Below are 21,031 nucleotides of genomic sequence, written 5' to 3' on the forward strand. Positions count from 1 at the left end.
GAAGAAGTTATTATGAATGTATTTACACAATTGTTAAAGTACACAAATACAGTGGTAGTACAAATGAAGTGCTCTGAGATACTGGTTTCCAATACACAGGTTTATATAGACAGTCTATTTTCCGCATGATGGAATTTAACTATTATGAAGGACAAAAACTGCCCACACGTGAGTACAATTCAAGAAGTCTGCAGTCAACTTTAAGTAGAGTACAGCAATCTAATGTTCCAGATACAGAGAGAATAAAGAGGCTGCCTTTGTAAGTCCCTCTAACAGTACATTATTAACCACAGATATTTACAAGGAAAGCACAGTGAGGTGTAAAACTGTTCAAATGGTAGTGCACATGCCTAAAATACTGAAGTTTATAGTAACTGAGGAAATAATTCTCTTATGCAAACTTATCAATGAATCAAACTCTTAAGCTTTTCCACTATACTCTCCCCAAACACAGGTGTCCCAGTCAGACCCAGAGTACATACGGGCAAGTCGCTAGTGTTCTAAAAACATCCAGAGCATGACTAATACTTAATATGTGGACCTTTGAGAGGGGCAAAAAAAGAATTTGTAAACAAACACCGAAACAATAAAAATTACTCTTCATAAAACTTTGAAGACCAATATGCCTTTAAAAAAATTTTGTTTTCAAGCAGGGAAGAATTTCTCAAAATACTTAACTGTTCAAACAAAATCTCTGCGTATACTATCGTTTCTAACATGGAATTCCGCATTACTTCAGTCACATTAGTATCAACAGTACTTCTGATACTGTTCTAAGTACTGTGAGGACAGAATACTTACTTTTATTTTATGAGACAGTTTACGGTAACAAACAATATGAAGAATCTCCCCTATTCCATAACCAACAGGTGCTAACAACACCTGCAACAGTTTTTTTGGACAACCTAAGCATGATGAGTCATTCATTCCTAGCTAATGATTCTGGGCATACTCAGGTTGAATACAATTAGCAATAATGGCATGCACCTGAACTGTAAAAAGTCTCAGGATTTCACAGCAAGAATAGGTTGTTTTGGGTTGGGTTTTAGTTTGGGGTTTGGTTTTTTTTTTTTTTTTTTAAAGAATTCCTTTTTTGAGTCTCGGCATGAAACAGAAGGCCTGAATCAATTTATTTATTTATTTTTAAACATGTAGATGCTGAATGAAACGTGCAAATTCACCAAAGACTCAGTAGCAACACGTATTTTCCACTTGCAATACCCTCTAAGCTAACCAGCCTCAGAGTGCAGGAAACAAAATAAAAGTGACGTTTGAAACTATCCATTCACCCAAACTAAGCAGAGAGATAGGACAAACTTTCAAATTCTAAATCCCTCAAATGCCAGAGTCTTTCACTTTGTCCTTCATTTTCTTTACAAAAAAAGAAATCCATTATCACCATCTCTACTATACTTACACTCTCCAGCAGGGTATTTAGTTTTCCTCTTTTATGAAAAAGAACAATTATTAAAAATTCCTTTGTGGTACACGGAAAGTTAAATGTTAAGTGTGAACGAAGACAGCAAACAGCAAAGTAAAATTCTAACAGTTTTTAAAATTTCATGAGAAAACCGTCTCAGTCAGAATGGGACCATACAAATAAGTAAACAGTTTAAATAAAGTCAGATGGTTTTGATTCATTTACATGTTCCCTGCCAGACTAATTTTTTTAAACAAGAAATTTCAAGTCATTGTCTTTAGTTTAGGTTTCTTTATATTCTACATTTTTAAATCAGACAAAAGCAAGAGTTCTTTACAGAGAATTAAGCCAATAATTTTAGCAAAATGATACAAAAAACTTTCTTAAACCAAGTAAAAGATTTATAGTTACAGTAGAATAATAAAAAGGGGGTAAAGTCTGCCGCCTGTGGAGGGAAAACTGAAACGGCCGTCCGATAACAGGCGGTCAACTCTGTAAACCATCTTTCTTTTCCAGCCCTGTTACCACAGGGTTCTCTTAAGGTCATTGGGTTTCTGGCAAAAGCATCCTGTAATGGCAGCTGCTGGAGTCTGTCCATGTTCCTCCAAGTACCTTTTAAGTCACATGGAGAACTCCAACTGTAATGTTTCCGCTCTAGTTCAAGGTATTTTTGCTAGTAAAGCCATTGGTAACATAGGAGATCAGCCATGCATTATCTGCCCTCCATGGCAAAATAATTTTCATCGGTGCACAGCAGACTGGAGAACACTGGTAGTTACCCGAGCAGGAATCTACCAAAGCCAAAAAACAAGACAACATCAGCACATATCATTCCAGTTAACATACAAGTGGCTCTCAATGTACTTTTAAATAGTTCGTTGCCAAAAGTAAGTGTGTGAATTTAAAATCCAATGAGCTATACGATGTTTCGCACCCACCTGTAGCTACACGAAGTTCCCTGTATTTTCCTTCTTTATTAGAAGTTAACATGGAAAATTCACCTTTCCAGCCAGAGGGGATGTTTTGAAGAAAAGTAAACAGAGCATAAACATGCACAGAAGAAAGAACAAACCAGATGAAAACACCACCAATGTGTAGAAACAGACTCAATGAATAATTAAGTTGGAAAAAAAAAATTCCAATAAGAGGGTAACAAAATTTAATTATTTTCAATGGCTTTTAATTTTTCATGGGACATTGTGTTAAAAGACACTTCATTTATTTCCATAGCTTGACCTATTTCAATAACAGTGTAACACTATTTCAGTAACACTTTCACTGTGAAAGTGAAAAACGACCACCATACGTCACTGCAATTTAAGAAGCGAGAAACGTCGAAGTAGCTGAATCGGTATTCAGTATTAATTTCAGTTGTAAACAGCTACAAATAGTAAGGCATACAGTAAAGGCCAACCAATGCAGACGTAACCCTAAGCAGACCAGAATCTGCACGTCTCCCGCACACAAGCTTTCTTTCCAACGCAAAGCTCTACGTTTGCCCCCCCCCCCCTTTTTTTTTAATTTTTTATTTATTTTTGACCAAGGTCTGATAATTGTAATTTAAAAGTGTTAAGCTGCCATTTACAGTTGGATCTTTTTAATGTTACAAACTACGAAGCAGCTTGTGCACAGTCAGCCAAGCACACAAAGCAGGAGGAGAAAACAGAAGAGGAACAGCAGGATTCTTCACCAACTAGAGATACGGGATTAGTGCAAGCTTAGGCTTTATAGAGAACGTGAGGCAGCAGACAGTTATACAACAGAATTTCTTAAGGAACAGAAAAATCTCACAGCCTTTTTTTAATAAGAAGCAAAGCAAAGAAGCTCCTGAAATACTTAAGAAAGCATCCTTCAGCCATCAAGGTTCAGATTCCAACTGAAACTTGTTATTTCCCTGATGAAACCCGTTAATGCCAAAAGCAGAACAGACTAAAAAGCCAAAAGCTGCACACAGAAAGGCAGAAACTTCTACTGCACTGAAAAGTGGAAAGGAGTTCTAAATACCCAGATCCAAGTCTGCCTACCTCCGAGATGCTCGTGTTCAAACTATTCTCATTAGTGTGTGAACATTTTTAAAATATAGATCTGAATAGATCTGACTATTTTTAAAATGACAGCTCATAAGGAATGGATAAGAATATAAACCAGGGAGAAATGGATACAGCTGTAGCAGAACGTTCCATTCACGACAAGACAGAGCCTTATTCGAGTAATACAGTCAATTGAGTCTTCATACAAGTATTTTGATTTTACAATTCTGAAGCCGATCTGGTTTTGAATGGATGACACACTGCCGCATGAACATCCCTGGAAAGACATGCAATTCTCAAACAGCTAAAATTTAGACTTCATTATTTTATTTTATTGTTGACACTTGAACGGTTTTAGGGACTTTTTAAGTCACTATTTTTGTCAATTCTGCTTAAGAGTCCAAGAGGAACAGCAGCAATAATTCAACTTTTGGAAGGACATTTACTTTTAGTTAGAGTTAGAGAAAAACCAATGCTTCATCAAGCATCTGACCGGAAGGCCCAGGTACAACTATGAGATAATGTGAGGAGAAGAAGCAAAGTCGGATGTTTCCAAGGATTTTTTTTCCCCGCCCCATCCAAAGTTTTGGTGTCTAATGAGAAGCACTCACCCAGTGCTGCCTTCCAACGAAAGGAGACGAGCAGCTACTTGCCATGGTGTTCGAAAGGAATGCTATTCTGAGGTAGGGGAAAAGACAGCAATTTGTAACAATTCCACTGCCCCAATATATAAAGATGTCTAACAAATACCCAACCTAAACTTGCAGTAGCAAATGTATCTCTTGAGGAACTCTGCAATCAGACTTCTATAAGACATTTCTATCATATTAAGAGATACGTAAAAGGAACAAATCATATTCCTCAAAGAAAGCTGACAGGGTCAGAAGAACAACGCAGAGTATGATGCCTATTAAGATGGATATATGGAGAAAGATTTGCTCATGAGGAGATGGAAAATGCAGAGGCATTGGAAGCATGTTGCTTTTTCCCTAGGGAAGCGGCACAACACTTCAGTTGTTCAACGCCGGTGTTGGCTACAGTCTTCTAAAAACTTCCTCTGTCAAAGAGACTTAATCAAATATTTCTTTGTGCAGCACTCCAACCTCTTCTTCCAACTATGGAGAGAATACCTCTGTTACCAGCAGGAAATATGCACGGCTTTGACTGTTGGGTGCTGAACATGCCACATTCAGGAAAAAAAAATTAAACAACTTACTGTATACCATGAGCAGTCGGATTGAACCTTCTGTGAAAGGGAATGAAGGCTACTCACCCACAACTAGACTCTTGAGATGAGCACTGCTTTCGGGATGCAGTCTGTGCAATGTGGACAGACAGAACTGATTCAAAGTAGTCTTTACTGGAATGCTCATGACCTCCTTTACTAGGTTTCTTAACGTTTAAAGACTGACTATGTAAAGGAGACTTAGTGAACAGTTTGCTCACAGAGCCCAAGAGCAGAGGGATCTTTTAACAGCTGGTATGATTTTCTGTCCAGCACAGATCACAGCTCTTCATTGCACAGAGACTTGTAATTTAGGCTTGCTTTAGACCTGAATACACCACCTAGAAACGAATACAGTTTTGATGCAAAGGCAAAGGGGACAGATGACCTACTTCTTTTAGTTCAGCAGGTGGCTGCCTTCACTTAGGCCTCTGTTTCACTCTTCTTTAAATGTGAGTGGTTTTAATTTTAAGTAATAAGTTCTTCACATACATTTTCTGAATAAATGTCAGTTCCTGTTAAAATAATTGTCTCTAAAATACTACACCAACTAACTCAAGATGACCTCTTACCCTTCAGACAAACTGAAAGATGTTGATTTGAAATTCTTGCATTGTACAATCTGTTTCCTCAAGGAAACAGACCTGTTTTCCCAAGGTCAATTTTTATTGCTCTTCTTAGTGTTACAGTTTTCCAATTAAGATACTGAGAAATGAACTAAGCATAATATTCCAGCACCCGTCTCATTAATGACATGAAAGAACCTCTCCATTTCTGGTCATTACTGTATCATACATAAATGCAAGGATGAAATCGCTCCCTTTCATGAAGACATCACAGTTACCGCTCCAACATTACACCTAAAGCCTCCTCAGTCACTGGTTACCACAGCTATAGTTCCCAAAATATAAGACAATGGTCTCCACTGCTTCTTCCTAATCAGGTGTTGGAGTACTGCAGTAATACACATTTTATGTGAATAGGCTTCACCTGACTGCTCAGCTCTCACTGATGTTTATGGCCGTCAAACATCTGACAACTTGCAGATTTTTAGCTGTTGCCTTCAATTCCATATAATCGAGAAAAGTACTGAATAACGTCTGCCATAGAATTTATGTAATTTCATTAGAAATGTTTAAGTTTCACAGACATGCTAGATGTTACTCCAATAAACACTCATTACTTCCTGTTACAAAGTGCTAGTCTTTCTAATGAGAATGGTTTAGGTACTATGTGGACCATACCTTGGAGGTGGGGAATATACATGACACCTGTTTTGCTATCCTTACCAATTACCATTTTTCCATGAGTGTTAAATTTCTCTGAGAAGAACTATTTTACATAAGAGAATGTAAGTTTGTATTAATATACATTCCCAGCCTTCATTTTCAGTTTCAGTCTGAACTGACTGGAAGTCATTTTGGAAAAAAGAAAGATAAAAATGTGGAGACATCTTTAAGAACTCTACGTAGAGCTAAGCAGCTTCATCATTTCTTTGAGTAACCTCCGCACATTTCCATTGCCCAGAGTTTAACAAGCAGTAGCCTTTCCTCTAGACGATGAGAGGTGGAGATTACAGACACAGCATCGCCTTACCAAACCAAGGCATCCAAATAAAATAAAATAACAAAACTAATTTATCAAGTTATAAATAGCAACTCTTACAAATGCACTTCTTAACATAAGACATCTGTAGATCTGCACAGCAAACTTTAAAAGCTGCTTTCTACCAGCAGTATGATTTAAGCACTTCCTGAAAAAGGAGCAGTGGTAGCCTATTTACTTAAGACTTACAAAGGAAACTAAGACACTTGGAATGGGCATGGACAAAGAGTTGCTGTTCTTTACTGTTCCCCTGATAAGAAGCAGTATGGATTATTTTCTATATTCTTGCACCTAGCCGATCAAAATTCTCCTTAATAACCTTGCCATGCGAGTTCAATACTTTAAGTTTTCCTGACTAAGAACAGGGTATAAGATAATGGGAAACCCATGGCTTTAACTGGTAACCTGGTAAACATCTAAGGATAAATTTTGATTATGGTAGAACTACCTTAATGTTATGAAGACAGTAAGAGCATAAGCTGTGAAGACTTGCAACTTGAGCCATCTCACCTGCTACGGAGTAAGTGAAAACTGGGAAAATGAAAAGCAAATTTTCTCTAATGAGCTCAAGGGGAACTGTTATAAGGTAGAGTCTAAGTAAATCTATCTTGCATTCCAAATCCGAGAGGCCCATGGGAAGCTGTTTAAGTTATCCTATGGTTGCACACTGTTATTCAGTCACCACGAGTGGAGACCAGCATTGGTTCACTGCCTTGATAAGAACTAAATGAAGACAACAGATGATGAACGCTTAATTCTAACAAACTCAGAGAAGATCATGACTAGGCTGCTATTGGGATTATCAAGAGGTCAACCAAGTGATCCCATAGTTGGAGCAGAGTGTTAAAAAGGGCGGGTATGGAAATGTGCCATTAAGCCAGACTGTACTGTTGGCCCACGCCACAAATTATACATCTGATTACTCAAAGATTACTCTGAAGAACCCACAGTCCTACACAATCTCAGAGTACTCCCACTCTACAAGTTAGGCAGGAGCAAAATGTATCTGCAAACCCACCTGCATTATTTATACATTACGATGTTTAGAAAAGCATCACTGGCACACCGAGTTACATCAGCAATGTAACAAAAAAATGAAAGATGAAGTCTCTCCTAACACAGGCAAGTAACATCGCTGTGCTTATTTCTGTTACTCCCATTAATTAGTTATCAGACTGGCAACAGAGACAAAGCATCTGAGATTTGCTCAGAATGCCAGAGACAAACCCTGGGCACACACACTATACCAGGAAACCATCTTTACATCGGAGTAAATGTTCAGGGGGAACTCGGCCCCACACCCTCACAGAACAGCTGAGGTCAGAAGGGACCCCTGGCAATCATCTAGTCCAAACCCAACACCCAAAGCAAGGTCAACTAGAGCAGGCTGTACAGGACAATGTCCAATTGGGCTCCAAATAATTCACAAGAGGGACACGCCACAACCTCTTAGGGCAACCTGTTCCAGTCCTTGCCCACCCTCATAGTAAAAAAGTTTTCTTATGTCTAAATGGTAATTTCTTATATTTCAGTTAGTGCCCACTGTCCGTTGTCCACTCACTGGATATCGCTGAGAAGAGTCTGGCTGCACCTTCTTTACATTCTTCTGTCAGGTATTTACGCATATTTACAAGATCCATAACTATATGCAGTTTTACCTTCTTTGTTTTCATACTGTTTACAAGCTTCAGCCATAAAATATTTCAACGTGAGAATTTCTGGTGGCAAGAATTGTAGTTCAGTGAGCAATTTAAGCTGGCAAAAATCACCACCAAAGTCAACACAGAAAACCTCACCTGTCTCCTATTCTCATCCAGTCATTTTTCTCTATCCGTTGTGCAAGCATGAACATTTTTGTGCAGCTATGTGGTGAAACAATTCATTCAGCTGAAAATCAACTAAAAAAATCCCACTTTTGTTACAGAAGAATTGTTTCTCCAATTCAATTCACCCTGTCTTCATTAGAAATACCCACCTGGCCTCCATCTAAAAGAGCATTCCCTCGAGCAGTATGATTTTATATATAAGAACATGTATCATCCAAAATAATTCATTCTGCCAATTAAATGATGAAGCCAAAAGGAACTGAGTTAATTTTTATCAATATGCTCTGGCAACGAGGAATAAAATGGGTCCACGGCAAAAATTATGCAGTTAGAACTCCAGCACAGCATTGGGGCATGATGGAAAGAGCCCTAGGCGACTGCACCAGTCCTCATGACAGACTGCTCTCCCGGCAATATTGCAGTATGCCTACTGTACAGGTGATTCCCCATTCTGTAAGTAAGACTAAAGGTAAGCTGTAAAAAGCTAGACCATACACTACTTAGGACAAGTCTGTGTGAATACCCTGAAAAAGGAACGTTTCAGCTATAGCATAAAGAGTTAAAAATATATTTCAACATTGTTTATCAGACTTAAAAAGAAGCATTCCTAAAATCTCTTTGCTAAGTCACTGTGACCAATGAGGATGATTTCAGTGCTGACTGTGGCTATGAATCACTGTATCATTCATCCTCCTGCCATCCTCTTCAAATGAGCCTTCTGCGACCTATCCATCATCCACGTATGTGGCTTCTTATCTGCTCTGAACTACAGTACTGCACTACAACATTTCTTCACTTTTGCACTTTTCTGTTCTTCACCAACTATTTCTTGTCTATTCTGCACCAACATTCGCTGCTCTGTTGATTTGGAAGAATGACTCACAACTGCCTCTAACTTACTCTGCTTCCTCATTGATAACAGATAAAAGAAATTCGATAAGCAAATGAGCTAAACACTATAATTGTAGGTAAAAATGCTGTATCTCCAGGATTTAGCATCATCTTGTACACCAATGACTCTGTATTACTTTGAGTACTTTATGCTTATTGCTGCCAAGGTAAAAAAAAAAAAAAGTTTTCTTTACAGTAGTCTACAGCCAGCTCACAAACATTCAGTTAAAATGTCAAGTATTTATATGAGCCAACATCATCTGCAAAATCACTATGACATCACATCAACTAGCTGGTATGTTCTTTTGGCAAATTAACTTTATCATATCATCCTCATTTTTCCATTACACAGCAATCTTTTTTACCTGTGAAGTTGACATGCGAGAGGTATCTTGTCGGCCTGTTAAGTCAGACGACGAGATATTGACTGGGGCACCGCGATGCAATCTCATACTCACTTTCCTTTCTCGTTCCATACCAGATACTGGCCGAGGAGAGGTGTTGGCTGTGAGAAAATACTGCATTAGATTCCCATAATGAGAAATGCGATTATAACCTGGTCACTGATAAAATTACACTCTTGTTGTTTGCACATGAGAATTCCAGATTAAAACAAGAGAAATCAAGGCCTTTGTTTTACGTTCACAGAAATCTAAATAGCAACTGGCAGGTAATGAGTGTACACAATTACCTTCGATCTACTGAAAACCAAGGAGGAGAAAAAACAAAAAACCCAGACCCTGACCACAGACAACTACCATTCAGGTATCCTAATTCTCATTTAGAATTTTCAATGACCAGGAGCAAACTGCAAATTAAGAGTTGTCTACAAGGTGCATCTATCTGGGTATTTGTTTACTTACCAGCATGTGAAGTTGGGGTAAGAGGAGTAGGAGGAGCTACATCTTGCGTTCCTCTCAGCCTGCCAGAAGCAGTGGAGGGTAATCCACGCACAGCTGGATTTCGTGTATGTCTCAATCTTTCCTCTCGTTCTCGTCTTTCACGTTCAGCATCTTCAGCCGCCCTGCTTGCACCCTACGGGTCAAGAGTAGTGAACAACCTGGGAGATTACTGAGTTTACAGTTATATATTCGGATAAAAATACTGAAAATAAAGAACTGGACAACCCATTAATTGAAGTTTGCTAGGGCATTAGACACCTCCTCAACAGTTGCAAATGACCTGTGCTGAAGATCAAGGTGGGAGAAAATAAGAATTCCGCAACCTAGCACGGTGACTGCCCTGAAGGAAGTATCTCAGAAGCCTGACACATTTAAAACTCTATAACTTCAGCTTAGTTGTCATTCAACTCATTCAACAGCCATCTCACGGCTCCTGTATCTCCTGCCTTTCCTTATTTCCTGATCTTTTTTCTAGACAATATAGCTTCCAGGAGGAGAAAGGCAAGACAATCTTATAGTATCAGTTAAGATACTCAAAACTGACAATGCAGTAAAAAAAATACCATTACAAAAAAAAAAATTTTAGAAATCTGTGTCAGCTACTCACAAATTTCAGCATGTTCCAGTCAAACACATAGTCATACGAGAACCCTTGTCGGTGGAAGAGGTTTCTGAATAATTGCCTTAGATAGGAATAGTCCGGTTTGTCATCAAAACGCAAAGAACGGCAGAAATTCAAGTACGTGGCAAATTCAGCTGTAATAAAAAAAAGCCTGTTTTTTCCCTTCAGCTTCACATTTGCTTTTTATAATTCTGAATCACCCAAAAAACCTCCCAACCAGTCCAAACCCACCAAATAGGGAATCTCCTAAATATAAGAAAAAGAATAATGACGTAATACCAGAAATCTACGACAGGCAACACTATAGCCCACCTATCAAGTCAACCCTGAAAAGGAAATTATTTGTCTGTCACAGAGTAGATCTCATTTGTCATCATCAGAGAGGAACTAATATTAAACTTCTTGACCCAACCATTGGCTGGGGCTGGGGGGGAAAGGAGAAAGGGGGAAGGGGGAGAAGTTTAAAACTACAGTTGAGCAAAGAAAAGAGAATGGTTTTTTTTCCCTTCTTTGCTTTGAATATATTTAAATGCAATTTATTGCAGGACATGGACTAGCATCTCTTGGTTGTTAAGGCACATAAAGATTTATGTCTGCTACCAAACAAAACATGCAAAAACTAGGGGACCCACATAAATTTCCCATATGCGTCATGCTATAATTTTAGATTTGCAATAAACTGAACACCTGTTTTATATGGCACACAAAGTATTAGTTACACAGCAAAGAAACGAATATCGTTGTGAATTCAATGCGCCAGAAATAACAGCAGTATCAAAATACCAGCTTTTGAGTTCAGGTCTTTCCAGCTGAAATAATATATTAATAACTTACGTTAAGAAAGAAATTCTAACAAACAGCACAAGAAAACTTGATTAGTCTTCCCTGTCTGTTAACCCCAGAGAAAAAATACACTGAATCTAAAGAAACACATATGAAGCAACATTTGAAACAGATCAAAGACAGTAAATTTTCATATAACCCAACAAAAACTATAGTTCTCCTTACCGTACCTAGCTGCTGAAGACAAGAACGTGTAAAGAATAGAGACAGAACTAGTCATGAAAGATCAACAATGTTCTCCAGTGGCAGCTAATGTTAACAAGTTTTAAAACCGATTTAAGTATAATTTTTCAGGGTTCAAAAATGCCTAGTTATTACTGTGGTGCAAATACCAAATTGAGAAAAAGAACAGCTTTGAGGCATGATGCTAGGATATAGGTGGGTTTCTTATGCCTCTTATAGATGCTGACCATCAACAGGCCAAACCAGATGAACCTGGAATGACAATTCCCAAGTGAAACAACTGCAATAATTAAGAGGTGCATCTGACTATACAATCTGATTTATCCAAGAAACAGTACCCACACATACGAAGAAACGGGTAGTTTTGCAAAAAGCTACTTGTCTGTTCGAGTTATCCAGCCAGCATCGATGCATGCACACACAGTGCAGTGCAAATCAGATGTACCACGCTATACTTCAACTAGAGGGCACCGCAATAATTGTTTACTAATAGTTAAGACCAGGGATAAATAGAAATGGTCTACGATTGCCAAGATCCTGGTCTTGAAAGCACAGTATCTTTAGCATGGATGTATCCAATCATGGGGTTGGGGGGGGTGAGGGTGGGAGAGAGAGAGAGAGAGAGAGAAATAAAAAAGACTGGTAGAATTCAGTGTAAAGAAAAAAGAAATACCACTACAAACGTGAACATGTAGGCCTAGTGCCACATAAGAGTAACTTACAAGGATATCCTTTACACAAAACCTCAATGGGTGTAGACATTTTCTTTTCACTGATACGTTCGTATTTCTGCCTCTTTGTTGCTGCTTTCAGTCCCTGCCAGGGGAGGGAGCCCAGGTTAAAATACATCAGTACATAGCCCAAGGACTCCAAGTCATCTCTGCGAGATTGCTCTACAACAGCATAAAAAAGTGGACTCATTAGGTTTCATTTTCTACTGGAAAAACAAAAGACTGTGCAACAAGACTGTCATAAAAACCCTTAGAAAAACAAGAGATATCTGAGAGTTACTATGCCCATGATATACTCATCCAGTATAAGAAAAGGCCTATCGCCCTTGTAGTTAGTAAAAAACGTGCTAATTCCTGAGAATTACAAAGTGACCGAATCCCACCCCATCAAGAGACAGGAAGCCAAGCATGCTGCACTGTTAGTGCCAGAACTAAGGAGACTGTCTTCTGTGCTTCCATAAAGCAACATCTACTTGCACTAAAATTATGTGCATCGACACTATTCCTATTTATTGCTTTCCCCAGCTCACCAATTCCAAGATGAGTGTTGATGGATGCATAACGGGCAGTTCCTGTTAAGTTTTTATTTTCACGATATGGAATATGTTGGTGAGTTCGAGCATCTCGATACTTCTTTGCCAATCCAAAGTCTATTATGTAGACAAGATTGCCTTTCTTCCCCAGGCCCATTAAGAAGTTATCTGGCTTCACATCTCGGTGAATGAAGTTCTTAGAGTGAATATATTCAATCCGACTAATCTAAATACAGAGAAAAAAAAATTAAAAAAAAAAAAATAATCAGAGAGACTGGGCATACACTGTTTTTCTTATAAAAACACTAGCAAAACTGTTTTAATGATAAAAGAGGTAACAAAACTTTTTATTGTAAAATTTAAGGGCGTTAAAGAGAACATAATTTAGAAGACAATAGATAAACCTTCTCTCCAGCTCTTTCCCTGTAACTATTTTACATTTGTTTCCAAAAACTTTCTTCAGGGAATTTCTTTGTCTTTGAGCAGTGCAACACCTGGTTTGCAAACAGCACAGGCCCAGTTTTTAAAAATCAAATTAAGACTTTGGTTTCACTTTTGTTGGGGCACTTTATATTTACAGAACCAAAATTATTTTCGAGTCTTTTCTCTAATGACACAGCCTATTCCCCTCTGAATTACAGAACTAAAACGTAGTTGGTTATGGTCTCTCAAGGAACTTTAATATCCCAACATACTACACTATCAAGATCAACAAAGCAGCCTCCTACCATTTGGTCAGCAAGCAATAGGACTGTCTTGAGACTAAATTTCCTTGAACAAAAATTGAAGAGATCTTCAAGACTTGGTCCCAACAGCTCCATCACCATTACATTGTAGTCCCCTTCCGCTCCACACCACTTAATTGTGGGAATACCCACTACAAAAAAAGGAAACAGTTTATTCAGTATAACAATTGGATTTATACAGTTCATACACACAAATCTTCAAGGTTCTCTGAGAGGGTCATTACTAAGAATGTTTGTATTTACAGTGTAGCTTAATATTTTATGCTACTTTCAGCCATTCCAAAATGAAGTTCGATAATTTCGCAGCAGAACCAACATAAAATTATAGCAACAGAGGTCTAAAAATAGTCTTTTTCCTCTTCCCCAGAAACCTCCCAGTCTTTGTGCTTAGCTTGTAACTTGGAAGTGTTTAGTGTTTTTGCTGGATTTGAACCTTAAACATTTTACAAGTATTACCGAGATGGCAACAAGGAGCAAACTGGAAGTCTGAAAATAAAAACACTGACAAACCACTAAATATTATTACTGAAGAAGGCCTTAGAAATTAACTTCTTATTTTCAAAGCCTACAAGATCACCATAAAATACCTCTCTCTCCTATTTCAATTTGCAATTAATTTTCACCCTCGCTTCATACTCTTGTTTGTTCTATAGTTCCATTTTATTTGCTGTTTGGTGAATATCTACCAAAGTAGCATTGTTTACAAGAGGCTCGAGAGCGATAAAATTAGCCTCGCTTTATGCAGAATCTCAGTAAAGTTATTTCACACAAAACTATATAATTGCTGAAAAATTTTCAATTAAACCTGTACAGAGGTAGCCTTATTCAGAATTTCAGATGCCTTTACTTTGAGTTAATTGTATGCCTTTTGAAAGTGAAATGGTATAATGCATCCATTTTAAACTCTTACCTTTACTCGATATGCATTATTTTTTCCTGAATTCCCTTCACAGAGAAACCCTTATTCGGATGGAAACTTAACCTTCTGCCACCTGCCTCTGCAGCATCCATCCTCAGAAGGAATCTGCCATCATAGCCTTAGTAAGCCCCTAAAGGAAGCATTTTACTCTATGAAGGGTACTCAGGTTACACGCAGGCGGCAACTGAATGAGGCAGGAATTAAAAAGTAACTAAACGCAAATACACGTGATCATCCATTCCCAGATGTATGATTACTGTACTTTGCATTTGAGATACAGTGTGGAATGTAGTCTTTATGCAAAGTATAGCCTCACTTAAGAAGAATTCAGGGGACTATGAAACAAAAGCAAAACTTAACTACACAGAGTTTATGTCCCAGAACTGCATGGGGATCTTACATTTGCAGAATTCCAAAATATAGGAGTGAGTTATCCTAGCAGAGTGCCAGGCAGTAGCTACAAAGTTGCTTCACTCCTCTACTACTAATGCCATTTTGTGTTAAATTCCCACAGCAAGGAAATATTTTTAACTCAGAAGAAAGAATACTAACTATCATATATAACAAAAGTTAACCTGAATTTACTAAGTTTAGAATTGTGCTACTATAAAAGCAAGCCAAAGCTCCAGAACAGTGGTTACCATCTTTCACTGACCTGCGAGAAACAAAAGTGTAATGGCAGCGTACTGCCATACAGGACCATACTTCGTTCCACATTGCTCGAGGTTTTCACATTTTAACGCTCTGGGACCATGAGCAACATTGGAAGGTCTTAGTGCTTACCATGAAGTTTTTTGTAGCCATGGATTTGGAGGCTGCTACTCTACAGTGCACACAGCCCCCTTTCCCATCTTCTTATATGTCAAAAGAGATCTTAACCATTAAATACGTCCAGGTGGCAGATACATAAGACAAAAAAAGTTAAATCTCAGAAGAAGTAAGATAATTTGCTTGCCTCCACCCTGCATCATTTTGTAGATTTTACTCTCGATGTGGAGCTGAGGATGTTTGGTTTTCACACATTCCAACTTAATTGCAACCTCCTCCCCGGCAGCAATATCAGTTCCTAAAACCAGAATAATTTAAAACATTGGTCAAAATACGTTTTAAGATCCATTTCCTTTATCAAGACTGGAATGAAACAAATATTGGCAAACTACTTCTCGATGAGAAACATCCAGAGATTATTAAGTACTTTCAACCACGATTATCTAAAAGTTATTCTGAAGTGTTACAGATTCTCTCCAACAGACTAGCAGTTTAAGAGACAACTATCAGATGCTGTAGCACACGAAGCCAAACCTGCTGCTATCCCATTCCAAACATAATACGAGCACATCTTCTGAGGGGTGTCTTTCCACTTCCAGTTGGTGGTGGAAGTGCTCAGAATGAGTGTATGGAATTACTAAATTGGCTAAAAATACAAAAGTACAGCATTGTTCACACATTAAGGAAAAGTATAAAGTCAAGAGGCTTCTGAGGTAGAAAACAGCCACAGTTGGCATGAAGAATACAACACCTGTGGTGCCCTGATAAGGATGCTTGTGAAGCTACATGAGGTACGGGGCGGGATGCAATTATTCTGCGGCTTTACCCTATGATGTATAGCAGATACGGGAATGGGATGATACCATGATACAGATAAGCTGCCAATTAGCTGCCCGCTCGATACTCGGAGCCAACATTTTGTCAAATTTTGATGAAATGCTGTCCTTTGTGCGAACTTTGCTCATTATAATGTCATTATAATACCAAAACACACCTCCATCCCGAAGGCTACCTGCCTCCAAGGTGCGACCACTCCTTCTTGAGACTGCGCCCTGAATTTCTCGTAAACTATACCTTTAATTGTGAAGCGAGAGAATTTTACACCAATCACGATAAAAGTATATATGACTGAAGTCACTCAAACTCCACCTTGAAGATAACAAATAGTATAAAAATAGCCTGAGAGAGGGGGGATACCAAGGGAAGACACCATCACAAATAATTCCATCACTGACTTTCGGGATCAGTCGACGGGCTGAGCCTTTCTTCCCCACCATAGGGACGCCTTTGGGTAAGACTTAGATTAATCTGAGTGCTTTCTCAGGAAACTTAGAAATTTCTCTAGAGAATCTCTTTCCTACATTTATAGCCAGGCTGTATCATTTATAACTTTGTCGCGTTTTGTATAGGTAACGGTACTTTCATTTGCACGTGCTTTGCAGACAGTGTATTTATTTATCACCGTCAATCCTAAGAACCTATATATCTGTTGTTTAAATAAACTGCACTTTTTAAGTAGCTAGCCATTTTGGTTTCTCACTGAACGCAACCAAAGACTCAAGAGTGGCCGTGCTAGTTCATGAGCATGACTAGACTGAAGGTGCAGTCCACTATTAGTGTATCCAAATCGTAACAGTTTAATACGTATTAAATGCAATTGGACTGATAGTGCTGAATTGGGCATCACTCAGAATTTAAACCTAGCCACACCTAGCCTTCCACCTGGGTGAGGAGTGTTAGAACGCAAGGGGGTTTATCTTCTGCCAAAACTGCTTTGCCCCTTTCACGCAACAGAGTGTTTACAGGTGTGGCATGTATCCCTGCCAACCTAAGAAATGCTAGGAATTCAGATCACCTCCTCTTATGCCTTGGAAACATAGACTACAACTTCCCTAAATCTCAACATACTCCAGATGTATTCAGACACCTTATGATTTTATCCGGTTGGAAGGCAGATTATCTAAAATCAATAATTTGTCCTCTCAAAACCCTTTTTCAAAATTTCATTAAATTCTTGTTTCAGGAATCAAGTGACTAAAAAACTGGCTTACCTGTTCACTTTCAAAGTTTGAACGTATGTAGGGAAAATAACTGAGTCAAGAAACGTTTGCCTCCACCCTGCCTGTGACATACTGTCACAGCCAAGCAATTTAGGAACTATGGGGAAACAGGAATTGGCAAAAGGAGATGCGTGACACTTTTCAGACATATCACCAAGTCTCTCTACTTTCAGAATTTGGCTTTCTCTTTTCTGCATTACCTCATGGTTTAGTATCACATGAAGTATATCACCTGCTGTTTGTTCTGATCCCCACTCTTAAAAGCATAACTTGAGGCCTACTAGTTTTTGTTTGGAAAGAAACAGTAAGCAATCATCTTGAACTCTCTTCATCCATGATGATCAGGATTTCATAGACTTCTAAACCCTAGGACAAAATTTCTAAAATAACTGTAACCACCAAAACCTTAGCTTCCTTTAAGGAAAACACAATAATATTTGAGAAGTAGTAAGAAGCAGTAATTTGAGAGAGATCAATAATTAAAAAGTAGTAATAAGCAGTATAATGAGAAATTCACCATTTGTAAGTGAAAAAGATAGTCTAGAGTTGCAAAAGTATTTTCTTTTAAACTGCAAAATTCCAATTTACTTGGAATTGTAAAATCCTCTACCATAAGGAAAGCCTTGGAAATTATTTTAGTTAGTTTAAAACCCAAAATTAAATATTACAAAAAATATATAGGTAATGCAAAAATAATGAAAAGACAGCGACTGCAATGCCTTTGTGACTCGTATTTCATGGACTAAGCAACAAAACTCTGCCCTCCACTTTTTATACTATTTAGAATATCTGGGAATCCATTTCTTTCATATCTCCCTCTGGATGGTAACTTCAAAAGATGCAGGTACACTAAGTTCCTAAATTTTATTTTGTTTAAGTTGTCCACACTCCTTTATTTACAATAGTGCCTTACCTTTCAAAATCCTGTCCCACAGACCCCGCCACTCTAAGCATGCAAAGCTGAGGCCATTCCAAATTCCAGAAGACATATTTTGAAGTATGAGGGAGAATAGAAGAGATTATGAAAGAACAATAACAACAGAGACATCAGCTCTGTATTCCAAAGAGCTGATCAAAAGAAAGAAGGTCCCTACCCTGTACTCTGGAATGCCTTCAACACCCTTGTAGCTGCATTAAAAAAAAATAGAGGAGGACTGGAAACAGGCAAAAATAATCAAATCTTCCTTTTCAAAGCATAAATCCAAGCTCAAAATCTACACTGAGGTAATCTACAAATTTACTAAGGGCTATCAGAAGGCATGGGCACTTAAAAAATTAATGACTTCTGAAAGAATTTTAAAAGTTATTTTAAGGCACTTATGTCCTACTGTACAGTCTGAGTGTCCAAGTAGAAACTTGTGGGTTTTTTTAAAAAAACAACACATTTCATTACCACAAAAAGCATAGATTTCAAATGCTTCTGTTTTACCACATAACAGCAGGCAAACCAAACGGGCCTCTACAAAAGGCTTCGGTTCTTGAGAAACAGCCCCCCCATTCTGTTAGCTGGATCTTCCAGGTATCTAATTCTGTACTAGTTCCTGGCTCAGGCATGACATTTGCAGCAAGTCCTAAAAGTAAATCTATGTTCGCTACTTAAGAGATAAAAAGAAGAGGTCAAAAACTGAGGATGAGGAATTCTTGTGCAAAAGGCAGCATGGCAGTAGTACTGATATACGGAGAACTATTATTTCCTGTGCAACTTTACTGGTGTGGGCTGTATGCATAAACATAAAAGTGACAAATAAGAAAATGCTTATTTTACTTTCACTTTAAATTTATACTATAATATAAATTGATTTACCTGAGCAGTAGTCAAATGCTAAAGTAGGAGTTTCTCAAATAATCTAAAATTTTTCAGACTTTAACTGCTATCCTAATCTCCACCCAAAATCCCAGTGGTAGCTAATGAGGATTTTTGCACAAGCATACCATCGTTCTCACAACAGTCTTCGATCTTTAATGCAAGCATTGCAGAGAGAAAGAATCACGTTCTCTGCCTCTAGACAACCACATGCCTTCAGCTAGAAATATGAGATTTTCCATCAGGTATATGATCTATATTACGGATAACCATTATCTGCTAACAAGCAGCTTTATCTAACAAATTATTTTGGAATGCCAGCTGTGCGCTGCAACACGAAGCACTGCTGTCTAGGAAGAAAAAACACCTCTCATACTGCATACACTGTCAAACACTCCACATACGTTAGCTAGTGACGTTGCTTTTACCCTCCAGACGTATGCAGCAAACGCACCTTAGCCCCTGCAAGTTCCACCTCCCCTGCTTTTTCACTTGCTTTTTTAAGTTACCACAATTTTCAAATGCAGAGTACTCATTTCTGTGTGGCAGGATATAAAATTTATATTTCTCTGAACTTAACCCACTTCTTCTGTTTTAAGAGTCTGCAGAACATTTTGAGTATTTTAAAAATGCTAGCTTTCAAAACTTGTTGTACCCACTACTGCTTGTCATAATCATAAGCAGTAAACCATTATGACAGAGAACCACATAAACAGACAGGCAAGGACAATGCCAATCCTGGCAACTTTACAACTGCGTAGAAATCATGGTAGCAGAATAAGATATATGCATTAGGGCACCATTCAAGCAACAGGATAGCCAAACTATGATGATTCTTTGAAGGACTTGAGGGATTTTTTAACTGCAACCTAGTCATCCGTAGTTGTGCAATTTTTTTCTTAGGCCTCGCAAGAGAAACAACATCCTTATGACAGCAATTTTTCCTAGTCCACTGCAGTGATATTTAACCCTGATGCACATATTTCTTTCCCAAAATATGTTTCTGACCGTGGTGGGTTTTTTATTTCAAATCAGGGGATTTATACCGTTACCCCCATTTTACAGATGAGGAGATTAACGGTGCCCAAGGTCACAAGACAACAATGAGACGAGGCAGCTAAATAAGCCAGAATTTCCGCACTGTCCAAATTAGGACATGGATGTCAACAAAATATTAAATTGCTATTGCTGTGTCCCTAGCAAGGTACTTCATATCAAAGGGCATTTCTCGGGCAGCAGCGCAGCCTGAGCTCCAGCCGGGGTGAAACGAGGTCCCGAGGGCTGCCCCCGGCCCAACCCCGCCGGGCTGGAAGCGGGCACGGCAGCGAGGAGCGCCCACCCCGGCCTGTCCCCCGACGTTCTCCACAGAGCCTCGGGCCCGCCACGTTCGCTCCCAGCGAGCCACCCTCCTTACCCAGGTAGATGTCCCCGAAGGAGCCGCTCCCAATCTTCCGGCCCAGCCGGTACCGGTTCCCAACCCTCAGCTCCATGGCGGCAACTCGGCTCGTCCGCGACCCGCCCCGCCGGCTCGCGCTCTGCCGCCTCACAGCCCTGCGGTTCCCGATGCCATCGCGGCTTTGATCGCGCTCGATACTAGTGAGACAGGCAGCACCGTCGCCGTAGCTCCCGGGAAGGATGGACGCGGATTCCCCGCAGGACCGGCCGCTCAGCCTCTCCGGCTGCCGGCCGCCATACTGCGTGACCTCACTTCCCTAGCAACGGGGGCGGGGCGTGCTGGCTGCGGGGCCGGGCGCCGGGCTCGCCAGGCGCGCGACTGCGCTCGCGCCTGCCGCCTGCCCCGTCTCGGTTCAGGCGTCGCCGCGCGGCGCCCCCAGGGGAGGAGCCGTTCGCGGCGGCACCGGCTGCTGCCTCGTCGCGTCAGCCCAAGGACCGGGCCCGCTCGGGCCGTCAGCGCCGTGCCGC

At 39.4% G+C, this 21,031-nt stretch overlaps 1 protein-coding gene across 5 annotated transcripts; it reads right to left on the minus strand.

Annotated features, from left to right (window-relative positions):
- Window positions 1-1,056: 1,056 nt before the first annotated feature.
- Window positions 1,057-20,830, minus strand: CSNK1D (casein kinase 1 delta). 5 transcript variants are annotated; one of them, XR_010073267.1, is made up of 11 exons: window positions 20,523-20,830; window positions 15,432-15,542; window positions 13,540-13,688; window positions 12,809-13,037; window positions 12,270-12,440; window positions 10,507-10,655; window positions 9,861-10,032; window positions 9,363-9,502; window positions 4,062-4,128; window positions 2,359-2,421; window positions 1,057-2,211 (listed from the first exon to the last, which is right to left on the minus strand). XR_010073267.1 is itself a non-coding variant. In XM_063351927.1 (10 exons), the coding sequence occupies exons 1-9, from the start codon at window positions 20,596-20,598 to the stop codon at window positions 4,096-4,098; spliced, it is 1,230 nt and encodes a 409-aa protein (XP_063207997.1). In that variant the 5' UTR covers window positions 20,599-20,829; the 3' UTR covers window positions 1,057-2,211; window positions 4,062-4,095. The 5 variants fall into 5 exon arrangements, 3 of the variants coding, with proteins under 3 accessions (XP_063207997.1, XP_063207996.1, XP_063207998.1); XR_010073268.1 differs by having other exon boundaries at window positions 2,359-3,727; XM_063351927.1 differs by lacking the exon at window positions 2,359-2,421 and having other exon boundaries at window positions 20,523-20,829.
- Between the last annotated feature and the right edge of the window lie 201 nt (window positions 20,831-21,031).

The sequence above is a fragment of the Chroicocephalus ridibundus genome, chromosome 14 (assembly GCF_963924245.1).
Source record: "Chroicocephalus ridibundus chromosome 14, bChrRid1.1, whole genome shotgun sequence".
In the NCBI taxonomy this organism is placed as follows: Eukaryota; Metazoa; Chordata; class Aves; order Charadriiformes; family Laridae; genus Chroicocephalus; species Chroicocephalus ridibundus.